At 56.0% G+C, this 12,375-nt stretch overlaps 1 protein-coding gene across 1 annotated transcript in view; it reads right to left on the bottom strand.

Annotated features, from left to right (window-relative positions):
• Positions 1-12,094, bottom strand: part of WNT3 (Wnt family member 3) — a 48,237-nt gene extending 36,143 nt beyond the window's left edge. Inside the window, exon 1 of the mRNA XM_027624555.1 lies at positions 11,971-12,094. Coding sequence (XP_027480356.1) covers positions 11,971-12,050 — 80 coding nt within the window. The 5' untranslated portion in view covers positions 12,051-12,094. The remainder of the gene's footprint in view (positions 1-11,970) is intronic.
• Between the last annotated feature and the right edge of the window lie 281 nt (positions 12,095-12,375).

Raw genomic sequence — 12,375 nt, 5'->3', positions numbered from 1 at the left:
AGGCAGCGCCTCTCTTGGGGCCTCAGTTTCCTCAACTGTGGAACGGGGATAACAGGAGTATCTTCATCCTGAGGTCGTTGTGGGGGCTGGGATGAGTTAAAGTGCTTGCTGTGTTTCCTCAGCACACACCAGACACGATGAAGTATCGGCTGGCCATGACCTGTTCCCCCCCCCCCCCCCCCCCCCCACTCCACCGCTACTCGCTTCCCAGCTCCTTACTTAGCCTCTGGCAGCCTCGATTTTCTCACGGACAAAACAGGGATGAAGGTGCTAGACTCATGGGGCTGCTTTAGCTGCAAGGACGGTGCCGACGTCCCTGACTCCCTCCTTACTGACCGCTGAGGTAGGTCCAGAATCTCTCCTCCCTGCCGAAGCTTCAGTCAAGACAGAGGACCACCAGCCTGTGGCCAGGCATTCTCTTTTCTAAACTGAAGGGCTGAGTAGGGTGGTCTCCAGAGGTGCTGCTCCAGGGCAGAAGCAGAGGAGGTGAGGAGCTGAGGACACCTTGTTGGCAGATGGGTGAGGTCTGTCCCTCCTTGGAGCTCTATCGATGGCTGGGGGCTTGGCACCTTCCAGGCCAAGCCAGTGCCCCCCTACGGTATTGCCAATGGGAAAGGCCTGGCTGGCAGTGAGAGTACCCTGGTGCTCATCCCCACATGACCTTGGGCCTCCCTCTGCTCTACCTTCCCACTGTGCCTTATAGTGACAGCAGTGCTCGCAATGTTTGCTGAGGAGTGGGAGCATCCCAGCTGCCGAGACAAGGTAGATGCTCTGAGGGCATTCTGTCACCTGCGGAATGGCGGCCATGGCACCGGCTGGCTCCCAGCACAAGGGAAGGGGGGAAGAACCAGATGTGAAGGGAGCCAGAGAAAGGGTAAACTGCAAATATTGGCCGGAAACGAGAGCTTCCCAAGAGGAAGGTTATGTACCAACTTCAAGTTTCAAATGAAGCAGATCACAGACAGAAGAAAAGATGGTGGCTTACCCAAAGACAAGGCTTTAGTAGACTTGGGATGGAGGGGGAGCAGATGTAAAGAAATAGAAACTGATTGGAATTCTAGCAACCCAGCTCCCTGATAAAGCAAGATTTTTTTTAAAAAGATTTTATTTATTTATTTGACAGAGAGAGACAACAAGAGAGGGAACATAAGCAGGGGGAGCAGGAGAGGGGGAGGCAGGCTTCCCGCTGAGCAGGGAGCCCGATGCGGGGCTCGATCTCAGGACCCTGGGATCATGACCTGAGCTGAAGGCAGACGCTTAACGACTGAGCCACCCAGGTACCCCATAAACCAACATTCAAAAAAAAATTTATGTGTGCCTTGCTTCTTTCCAGAAAGGATTTGACCGCCAAGATATATTCCAAAGACAACAAGTGTTTATTGAGCATCGACTCTGTACTTGCCAGGCAGAGAGAATACAGTGGTGGGCAAGATAGTGCCTGCCCTCAAGGAGCTTATAATACAAAACACATGGGATTAAATAATAACATGAAAACAGAAAATCAGGATCAAGGTGAAGGAGAAGACAAATATGCCAAGTCAAGATCAACAGAGGTGCCAGGACAGAACTTCAAGTTTGACGCTGGGTTTCCTAACAGCCAGGGCGTAAAGGGAAACCTACTTTATCTGAAAAGGAGAGATGCTCGTTCTCAGGGAGGAATAAAGCTGAATATTGAATGGTAAAGAACCGGTAAAAAAAAAAAAAAAGAAAAAAAAAGGATCAGCTGTCTCAGGTACACTAACTCCAGAATGGATTTGGGTGAGAAAGATCCAGTCTGGTTGCTTTCTGGTACGGCGTGATAGGTATTGTGTATGATATGATAGCTCTTGTGAAGGAGCAGAAGGGACTAAATAGGACAAAACTTAGAGCTGGAAGTAATGCAAGAGGCCCCTTACCCCACCTCCTTCCTGTTTCACGGGTGAGAACACACGGATTTGCCCAGGACGCTGCGCCCGTCCAAGGGGCAACATCCTAGTCACGTGACCTCTGCTGCTGGCATCCGACTAGCCCAGCTTGAGGACGTGTGGAAAGTTCTCCAGGGACTTGCATCTATCCCCGAATAAGGGACCTCCCAGAGTTTCAGAAATAGTATCAATAAACCCAAAGCAGCAGCTTGCAAGTTGAAGGTCACATGTACTCTTGCCTCAAAGCCATCCTTTGGGGAATAAGGCAGAACATGAATAAGTACATGCTTGCCCCAAATAAGAAGTCCACTTCTGAGCCTGAATGGTGGTGGAAAGATAAAGCTTTGGGCCCACCAGGATGTGGATTCAGAGTACAGCATGTGTGACCTGAATCCTCATCTGCAGAATGGGGTGAGGTTGGTTTTAGAAGCCCACGACATGTGTATAGGGACCAGTACAGAGAGACCACCAACAAACACACTCACCTAATCCTGGGTGGAGAAACAAGTCTCACTAAATGGGAGTTTAAAACTAAAGACTTAGGCTCTCAAGTATAGTGTGAGCTGGCGAGCATGGTGGGGCGGGGGCGGGGGGTGGCAGAATACAGAGGGGAAATGTTTGCAAATGGAGCTGGGATGGAAAATCAAAACCCAGGGGAACTGAGACTCGAGGGACGAGGCTCAGACAGCAGCCTGCTCAGGCCTGGGCTCCCATCCTCCTGAGAACCCTCCACAGTTCAGGGCTGTCAGCCAACGTGGCCTGAGCCAAGGGGACCTGAGCTGAGCAGGGCAGGCTGACCGCTGGTCCAGGGGAACCAGGTCCGGCACCTTTCAAAGTTGGGCAGAAACAACGTGTTCGGAGCCTCGCGTTACGCCGGGGGTGGGGTAGGGTTTGTATCTATTCTGTCTGCTCACGACACCTGTGCCTTTACACGTGTGTCACATACAGCACAGCGTTGTGTACTTACTGACCTCTGCTTTATGCTGGGCACTGGCGGGGATTGGGGGTGGGGCGCAGAGGGGAGTTACAAGGGACTAAAACCCTGGTTCTCCCTTTTGGGGGCATCTGTAGTCTAGGAGGAAAATAAGACACCCAAAGCCCATGGTAGAAGGCAGTGAGAACGTATGGCATGTCGGCTAGTGGGGGAAAGGAAGAGGGAGTGATGACATATTCCCTGCTTAGGGGGCATGGCTTTGGAAATCTAGAAGGGCTTCCCAAAGGAAGAGGACTTTGATCTGGGTCCGAGGCAAAGTGGAATTTCAACAGTTGAACGCGGGAAAGGGAGAGAGGAGGTGGTGAGGTGCTCCATGAGCAGCCCCAGAGGAATTGGGAGGTTCTTGGGGGTTTCTGAAAGTACTACTGAACAGGTGGGTAGAGGCCCAGTCCTAGGGAGCCTCGGTGCCAGACAAGAAGAAGTGGGGAGCCACGGGAGATTTTAGAGCCGGGGAGAGGCTCTCAGAAATCCCAGTTAGGAAGATAAGTGGTGAGGAGCTGGACGGGAGGCAGGATGCTTGGTCGCACGCACTGCCACAAGCCCCTATGTGCATTCCCAATGGCCCTGCGAGGAGAGATTGGTTCGTCTTGCTGGCCTGGCTGGCTCTGGCAGATAAGTGGGGACTCTGTGCCCAGGGGCAGATTTCACACAAGGGCCCTCCGAAGAGACTGGGTGCTTGGTCCTGTTGCTCCCATCCCGCTGACCACCCCCAACACACATATGCAGGTGCACGTGCGCGCGCGCACGCACACACACACGCACGCACGCACGCACACGCACACACCCAGTCCTCCCTGGTTTTCCAACCTAGCTTGAGTGAATGGTCTGCCAGTTTGCAAGTCCTTGTATAGGCAATTAGGATTTTCTGATGACCACAGGCCTCGGAAAAGCCCCTTCCAGCTCCCGGCCCTTTACCCTTACCCCACCTCACCTCCACCCACACCGCCTTCCTTGTGTGTCCCTCCTTAGAAACCCTGCTCTGTGCCTGGCTGAGCGCAGGTCAGGCCTCTGGTCTCTGCATTAGGTCGGGAGGGCTCCCATGCCGTGGGCTGTGCACTGTGAACATGGGCATGTCCTGTGGCCGCGTGGCCTCAACCTCTGCCCCTCCCTTGGGTGCTCCCCACTGAGCCCCATGATGCCCCTGTCAGCCCATTCCTTCCTCCTCTGCTGAAAAGACCAGCTCCTCAAGCTCAGAGGCTCAGAGAGTCCTGCTGGGTCCATGCTTAGCACCCTCTGACCAGGGGACGACTCCTATTCCTCTTTTCTGGTAGGACCAGCAACGACGCTAACTTCTCTGGAAAGAACACACCGCTTCTCAACCCGCCTCATCAAGATGATTGCTTCTCAAGCTCTGGACAGCCCTGCAGCTGAGCAGGGCAAGTGACGGCATCATCATCACCCACGCTGCAGATGAGAAAACCGAGGCCTGGGAAGTGGTGAGACTCATCCAGGACCTCACAGCTGTTTGAGGACAAAGCTTTGTGTTCGGCACTCCCCACCCTGCCCCGAGGTCAGCTCTCGGTGACCGCCCCCCTCTACCAGGCAGCTAGTCCAAATCGCTGGGTGACCAGAAGCCAGGATCGAAATCTCAGAGCTGGAAGTCCAAGGCCAGCCACTTGCCCGAGTCCCCTTTTATTGAGGTCCCAAACAGTGAAGGGACTTGCCTAATGTCACACCCCAAGTAGGGGCAGAGCCAGGGCTCAGGACCCCTAACTCACTGGCCAGAAACCTCCCGCCACCCCACACCGCCCCCTCTTGTCTCCCAGCACACCTCTGCGTCTCCATCCTTCCTCTGGATGTTTGGGTGTGCCTGACATTTCTGGAATTCACTCCACACACATAATGAGGCCATTTTGAGAAGGCCCGCCTCAGGGGGAACCAGAGAGCTGTCTAGTGTCCCCATCCTGACCCCTGCCAACCCCTCCCGGCTGTACACGCCAAGCTGCAAACAGATAAATAGACTCTATTGGCCTAGGCTACCCTCCCCCCCGCCCCCCACACACCTTTCTAGCCTCCAGAACTAGTGGCGGGGTTTTGGGTTTCAAAGCCGCCATGAGACTACACGGGAACCAAGCAGCAGCCGAGAGATGTCAGGTTGCCACATGGGTCAGCGTTCACAGAGGGGATCCAGATGTCACCACAGCAAGTAACTGAACAGAGTGGGGTTGCTTGTCAACAGTGCAGAAGTGATTTTGTAGCTTAAGCAGGTGAATTGAGGGGACTCTCTGAGACACTGGTTTAACCCGAGGATAGGAAAGTTCCTCTCCCTCTGATACAAGCCTGCCCCTGCCCCTGGAGAACCCTCTGGATCTAAGGCAGCCCTTGTGCCGGCATCACACAGGCTGTCTGGCACTAAAGAACTGGGTTTCAACCTCCGAGCACAGAACCTGGTCCCTAGTCCCCAGCCCGTGGCCCACTGAGAACCAAACATAAAAGCAACATACTTGAAGGAAGGATCCAGAAGCAGTGGTAGGATAGGACGCTGAAGGGCAAGTGTGGAGTTGCCACCTCCAGGAAGATTCTAGAAAGCCTTTTCCCAGGGTGGGTTATGGATTCACCTGCCCAGAAGCAGAGAAGAGAGGTACCCATCCTCCTTCCAGGCGGTCCTGCTTCCCAGCCCCCTCTGTAGGCCAGACTCCCCTGGAGGAGTCCCAGGAGGTAGAACTCTGGTCTCTTCCCTTCTTCTCCACCTCCTCCAGCCCCCACCGCTCTTCCTGCTCTCCTGGCCTAGTCTCTCGTTGAGGAGAGGGAATTCCTTCTTCTGGCAGCAGGAGAAAGAGTGACCGTACTTGGAGTGTGGGCAGTGATGGGGACAGGCCTGGAGGGGGAGGGGGGTAAAAGTCGATCCCATGCCGCCGCACCGCTCATACCTCCCCCCCAAGAATGTAATTAAGCAGCAGGCCTCTGCCAGGAGCCAAGCTTTCTGCCTTCCGTCTATAAATCACCTTCTGAATCATCTCTCGGCTCCTGGAGGAGCAACTTCTGTGCTCGGGCTGGTCCAGGCGGCCCCAGGGCCACGCCCCCTCTGCGCCTGCCTCCCCCCACCCCTCCCAGGCCCAGCCCCAGGTGGCTCCAGGTCCCAGCTGGAAATGGCAGTGGCCGCAAGAGCCTCACAAACTGTGGGGTGGGAAGAGGGTTAGGGCGGGCTCCAGTGCCCTCCCGCCCTACCCTTCCTGGGCAAGCAGAGAGCCGAGGGTACGTTTACCTGGCCTAATTCCGTCAAGTTAAGAATAAAGCTACAGTCAGGGCACCTGACTGGCTCAGTAGGAAGAGCGAGCGTTGGACTCTTGATCTTGGGATGGTGAGTTCGAGCCCCATGTTGGGTGTAGCAATTACTAAAAAAATAAATAAACAAATAAACTTAAAAACAAGAATAAAGCTACAGGCTCATGGTCACCAGTGCCAAGGATAATGGGGCAAGCTGGCCTCAGAAGACAAGAAAGCAGGGCCAGGTGAGCCAACCCGGGAGGGCTTCTTGGAAGAGGCAAGTTTTTTTTTTTTTTAAAGATTTTATTTATTTATTTGACAGAAAGACAGCGAGAGAGGGAACCCAAGCAGGGGGAGCGAGACAGGGAGAAGCAGGCTCTCCGCCGAGCAGGGAGCCCGATGCGGGGCTCGATCCCAGGACCCCGGGACCATGACCTGAGCTGAAGGCAGACGCTTAACGGCTGAGCCACCCAGGCGCCCCAAGAGGCAAGTTTTGATCTAGGACTTAAAGGGGTCAAAATCGCTTGCAGACAGGAGGTGTGAGTAACTAACATTCACCTAGTGGTTTCCGTAAGCTGGGCATTGTTCTAAGAGCTTTATATGCATCGTTCATTGAACCTTCTCTACAACCCTATGAGCAGAAGCGATCACTATTCTCATTTTAGAAACGGAGAAACTGAGGTTCAGGGAGGTTAACTTGCCCTAGGTTATCCAGGTAGTATGTGAAAGAGCCAGATGTGAATGTGAGCCTGGCTGCTGGTTTGGGGGGCAGTGTGGCCCGGGGTGCACGCAGGCTGGCCTGGCAGCAGTGGGCAGCCAGCTCTGGGGCTGAGGGCGGGTGGGGCCGTTGGAAGTCAGGGGCTAGGCTGCCTGAGCCAGGCCCTGAATGTCTGAGTGGGCAGCGGCGGGGTGGGGTGTGGGGAGGGCAGGGGGGGAGAGTGGCACCCGGGCCGCCCCTTCGCAGCACTGTATCAGTCCCTGTCATAGCCCTGGGAACTCCAAGGGGTAGAAGGGATCCCACTCTCCCCAGAAAAGTCAGTTAGCTCCATCCTCCTCTGAGAAAACTCACCTCTCTTGCCCTGACCCCAAGCTCCTTGTCTCCCACGCAGACCTATTCAAAGTCTAGAGAAAACCCTAAGGTCATAGCTCCTTCCCCCTACTTCGTGTCCAGATCACCTTCTCAACTGGCCACACTATCTTCTCAATTTTTGGTCTGTCCAAGTCCCATTCAGGTCTTTTTAACATTCAGTTCTGTAGTGAGCCGACTTAGAGATGCTCGCTTGGCTGAGTCTACTCTTTGGGGACTTCCACCTAGCCCCCCCTCCCCGTCTGCCTCAGTTTCTCCACCGTCATCAGTTACTGAGCATGCACCCAGATAGCAGAGTGTGGGGGCTGCTGGGGGCTGGCTGGGTTTGTCACTGGGAAAGCTGTGGGGAGGGAGAGTGTCCACTAAAGAACTTGGCACCTGACTCTTTTGACCCACCCCCCACTCCCAGAAGGTCTTCCTACTAGCCAGAACTCAGACCCAGGGCCCTCAAGATCCCTGGGGTGTGAGTGATGCTCAGAGCCCAGACTCCACCCATCACTCACCTCTTGGCCCCAGAGCTGTTGAAAAATGTTCTGAGATTCGGGGAGAACTTTCCCTGACTGCTGCCCCTTCCCCCATGCCTTTTCCCCTATGCTAAAGCAGGTTCTTCCAAGAAAATAACTCAGCTCCAGGCTCCTGGTAGTATTATAACATTTGACCTGTTTTTGTGTTTGTTTTAAACAAAATGTGGTCCCATAATAAGAATACAAACAGATCCGCCACCAAATTTGCTTCCCTTGGACAGCAAGCCCCACCCACAATGGGGGTGGGGTGGGCAGGAGGGTTGTTAACTCACTTCCAAGAGACCTGGATTAATTTCCACCACCCCCCAAAATCCCCCCAGGGAAAGGCCTGCCCTGGAAGGGAGACCACCCGGTTCAAGCCTGGCCATCCGATCTGCCCATCTGTCTGTCTGTCTGTCTGTCTGTGGGATCAACAGCCTCCAGCCAGCTCAGCTCCTCGCCAGCCCCAGCCCCAGCCCCAGCCAGCTGTAATTCCTGCCTGTTACAAGTGTTAACACCTGGCCTGGGGCCTTCCTCCCCCGCAGTCTCCAGGTGCCTCCTTGGGCCCAGCCCACTGACCCCCACGGGGTTTGACTGAACATGTTCACAAGCCTCTGAAAGGCGGGTGGAGGTGGGAGTGAGTGGGGGAGGCAGCATGACATCTGACAGAGAGGGAAACTGAGGCAGCGCTTGGGGCAGCCGCTGGAGTGGGGGAATGGGTCCCAGGGTGGTGGAAAGAGAACTCAGGTGTCTTATTTCCCAGCTCACTGCCCTTGACTTCTGCAGAACACTTTCACCCAAGCTGTGAGGCAGGACAGGCTGGGGAAGCTCGAGCGTTAAGAGGAAGCAGAGCCCCAAGTGGGTGGGTCACACAGAGGCAGGGTGGGCTCCCGACCCCCAGCGTAGGCCCCTTCCATCGGGGCCTCTGTCTCTGGAATGTAGCAGGCCCTAGGATGGGCCCTAATAAGGGAGTTCTTTTTTCCCCCAAGAAGGAGAAGAAAGACAAGTTCCTCCAGCAGGCGCTAACTGGGACTGACGAGAATTACAGAAATCAGTGCGGCTGTCACGGCTTCCTGTCCCCACTCTACCCCTACCTGGCTGGGAATGCCTGGAGCCCATCTCTTCCTTCCCTGAGCCTCCATCTGAGGCCCTAATGGCTCTACTTTCTGGGCTGCCTTCTCTCGGGGCTGGGGCCCGAGCAGCACCGGCCCCTGGGGGTTGAAGGGGCCTCTCTTGAGAGGTGGCAGGGACAGCAATCCCAGCTAAACCACTGCCCCTGTAAATCCCTCCTGGGGAATGTGTGAGCTGGGTGGGCTAAAGAGGGCAGGCTGTGCTGGGCTCCAGTGCTGAAAGAGCTGGAATCTGACCGACTGCCCTCAAGGCAGAGCGGGAACAGGAATCCGAGGCCTGTCCACTCTACCATCCCGTCCCAGGCCCAGCCCCAGCTCTAAGAAGGTGCCTTCCCTTCCACCCCAGCTCCAAGACCAAAGACAAACGGCCTAAGAGGGGAGGGATGCTGACCGCTGTCCTCAGGCAGACAGGATGAGCTCATGCCAAGAAGGGCTCTGTCCCCTGCCCCGACACTGCCCCAGCCCGGGACCCTAGGTCAGCCGGGCCCTTCGCAGTTTCCTTGTTAGACCTTTGTCTCCTGCTGGACTGCCCCTCCAGGACCACGGACGCCCACCAAGCACCCAAGCTCAGGATGTCACTCACACCCGTAAGTGAGAGGTCTGTAAACGTATCCACAACCCTGGGCCCCACCAGTCACTGGCACTTGAGGACAGGGTCCCAGGCGGACCCAGACACAGCCTCACACTCCTACTTACAAGCACAATCAGGTCATGGCCATGAGCACTGATATCCATGCACAAAGACAGCTGTGGGGCTTTCCCCTGACACCGTCACGAAGGCATGCGCGCACACGCATGCACACACGCGCGTGCGCGCGCACAGACACACACACACACACACACCACTCGCATGCCCAGTCATGAACAGTCATGCATAGTGTCACAAGCACACACAGGGGCTGACCTTTACGTGGGCATAGACACTTCTAGACTTCCTCTGCCTCACACACACATACACACACATCCTAGCATCAGCCACTTGCTGACACTGTGTATAGAGACGCAGCACACCCTGTCACAGCCACGGATCCCCCATCTCACGTGAGTTTACATCCATGGTGGCCCAGGTGCAGGCACGGACTCTTCCACATGCAGAAACACACTCGTGTACGGTTGACATCTCTTATGATCACAGACCTAGAACACACACACACACACACACACATACACACACACACACCCCTCTTCCCGGCTCAGACAAAGCAGCATCCCTGTCTCCCCCCGCCCCCCGCCAGCCCCCAAACAAGCCATGTGTCCAGCATTGGACACATCGATGTCCTGGCTTTCCAGGTTTTTCCAACATCTTGCTATCTAGATGCTCCCCAACACACCATTACACACCAGACTCCCACCCCACCCCCCACAACCCTTCCCCACAGACACTGCCCCCCCCCCGGGAAGTGCCCTCCTCCAGTTAATAGGGTAGGGGACCTGGCCTCTTCGTCACCCCTGCAGCCTGTGGGGCTCCAAGCCTTCTCTCCATACCCTCCCCCACCAGTCCCCATGAAGGTAAAGAACAGCATGGCCTTGGCCCAGGGATGGAAAGAGGGTCAGAAAGGGCTGGAAAGGCAGCGGTCTTCCCCCAACAGGCAGAGCCCCCGACCTGGAATCTCGGTCTGCCCCAGCCACCCCTTGGACTTCTTTATGTACCGGAGGCCCCAGGCCAGCCCAAAGCCGCGGGAAGGGTGGGCTGGGCAGAAGAAAGACTTTCCCTTGGGTGTATGTCCTGGGAGCAACTCTCAGTACCCTCTGCACACAGACCCTTGGCCATGCCTTGCTCCTGCCCCCCTCCTGGCCCCCAAACAACTGGAGGCAGACTCAGGGTGTGGCCCCGGAACCATGCTGGCTCTGCTCCCCCTAGCTTGGCCTGGGGAGGGGGTGGCGAGTCAGGGAAAGGGGGACGCGCAGGGGGCACCGCGCCCTGGTGGCCTTCCTCTCTGACTTTCAGCTCAGGGGCCACAGGCCCTCTTCTTACTCACGGAACCCAAATTCTTCCTTCTCACCTCCCACCCCCCGGGCCGAGGCTCTCCTACGTCCAGGAGGGTAAGATTCTTTAATTAAAGTTTTCCGGAATGCAGGGGGCTGGAGACTGAGGACAGGCGGGGTATAATTTAGAGAACTGGTTTCAGTGTGTCTTTCCCCTCTGGCCTCTGGGACCTGCCGGGGGGCAGTGGGGCTGCTTGGAAAACAAGGGGACTCCCTGGAACCGGGGCTCCCAAAGGGCTGTTTATTCCTCGGTCAGTCCCCCCCATACACGCACACCCCCCCAAACACCGCGCCTGGTTTCAGCCTTATTTACTAAAAATGTCTTTTGTATCCGCATTTCTCGGGGACAGAATTCTCCTTTCCCTCTCTCCCTTTCTCCTCGGTCCTCGGTTTTCCAAAAGGAACGAATTTGACATGGAGAATTGGGTTTTTGGTTAAAGAACAAACCCACCCCCTCCCAAACAACTACATTTTCAAAGAGCCCCCCTTTTGCCAGGATGGACAAACAAGAAATGAATAAAATCTGAATTCAATGGCATCTCGGATCAGCAAATACCATATTCACTTCTGAGGCTCAAGATTAATCTAGAGCAGAGTGGGGAGAATCTGATGAAATCCACCCACCCCCCGCCCGCTCCCCTGCCCCAGGGGTCCCTGAAGCCATTGGGGTCTGAAATATGAAGGCAAAAGGGGGTTATTGTGGGGGAAATCTCTTGATGGAGGCGCCGGCGGAGATGGGGGTGGCAATGAAGAAACAGGATGATTTTGCCCATGAAGACCCCAAAATGGAGAAGAGGAGTGGCTGGGCCCCAGGGACAGCTCTGGATTTCCAGAAACCCAACTGCAAGCAAATGGAGGGTCTTCGGGCCCCCCAGATGGGGACGGGTAGAGGGTGAGGATTTAAGAATCAGAGACCATCCGAGCCGGGAAAAGTCCTCCAGCCTCTGCAGCGAGTAGCAGGGAAAATGGTGATTATCAGAAAAGCCAGGAGTTGGATTCTGAAGGCGACACCAGCAGAAAATCCAGGAGGGGTGGGCGAGTGGGGGGCTGGAGGGAGCCAAGGAGAAAGGAGCTGCAGCCCACCCCCCGCCGGCGCCCCCCACCTCCCCGGAACTCGGCGGAGAAATCGGGCCGCGGGCAGACAAGAGGCGAGTCTTACCACCAAATTGGGTAGCCGGCGAGGACCCTGGTGCCACAGAGCAGGAGGCCGAGGAGCAGCCCGAGCAGGTGGGGCTCCATTAGAAGCGGCGCCGAGGAGGAAGTTTGCCCGCGACCATGAAGAGGGGGAGCGACGCCCCCAATAGTTGGAACAAAGTCCACTTGAGATTGGAAATGACTTTCGGGCTTGTCAGAAGCGCACCTCCACCCGCAGCCGCCCCCCTCCCGAGCCCAGCGCGGAGCAGCCGGGTTTGAGGATGTCAGCGAGCAGCCAATCAGCGCCCGCGGCCTAAGGTAAGAGATGAGTCTGTAGTTCAGCCTGTCAATCACGCGCCCCTCCCGCCCGGCCCACGAGTCGGGCTCCGGGAAGGGCATCGCCCAGCAAACTTGGGCAAAGCCCGCGCCC

The sequence above is a fragment of the Zalophus californianus genome, chromosome 16 (genome assembly GCF_009762305.2).
Source record: "Zalophus californianus isolate mZalCal1 chromosome 16, mZalCal1.pri.v2, whole genome shotgun sequence".
In the NCBI taxonomy this organism is placed as follows: Eukaryota; Metazoa; Chordata; class Mammalia; order Carnivora; family Otariidae; genus Zalophus; species Zalophus californianus.
The sequence above is the reverse complement of the archived record's forward strand: the minus strand, read 5'-3'. Positions and strand labels throughout refer to the sequence as shown.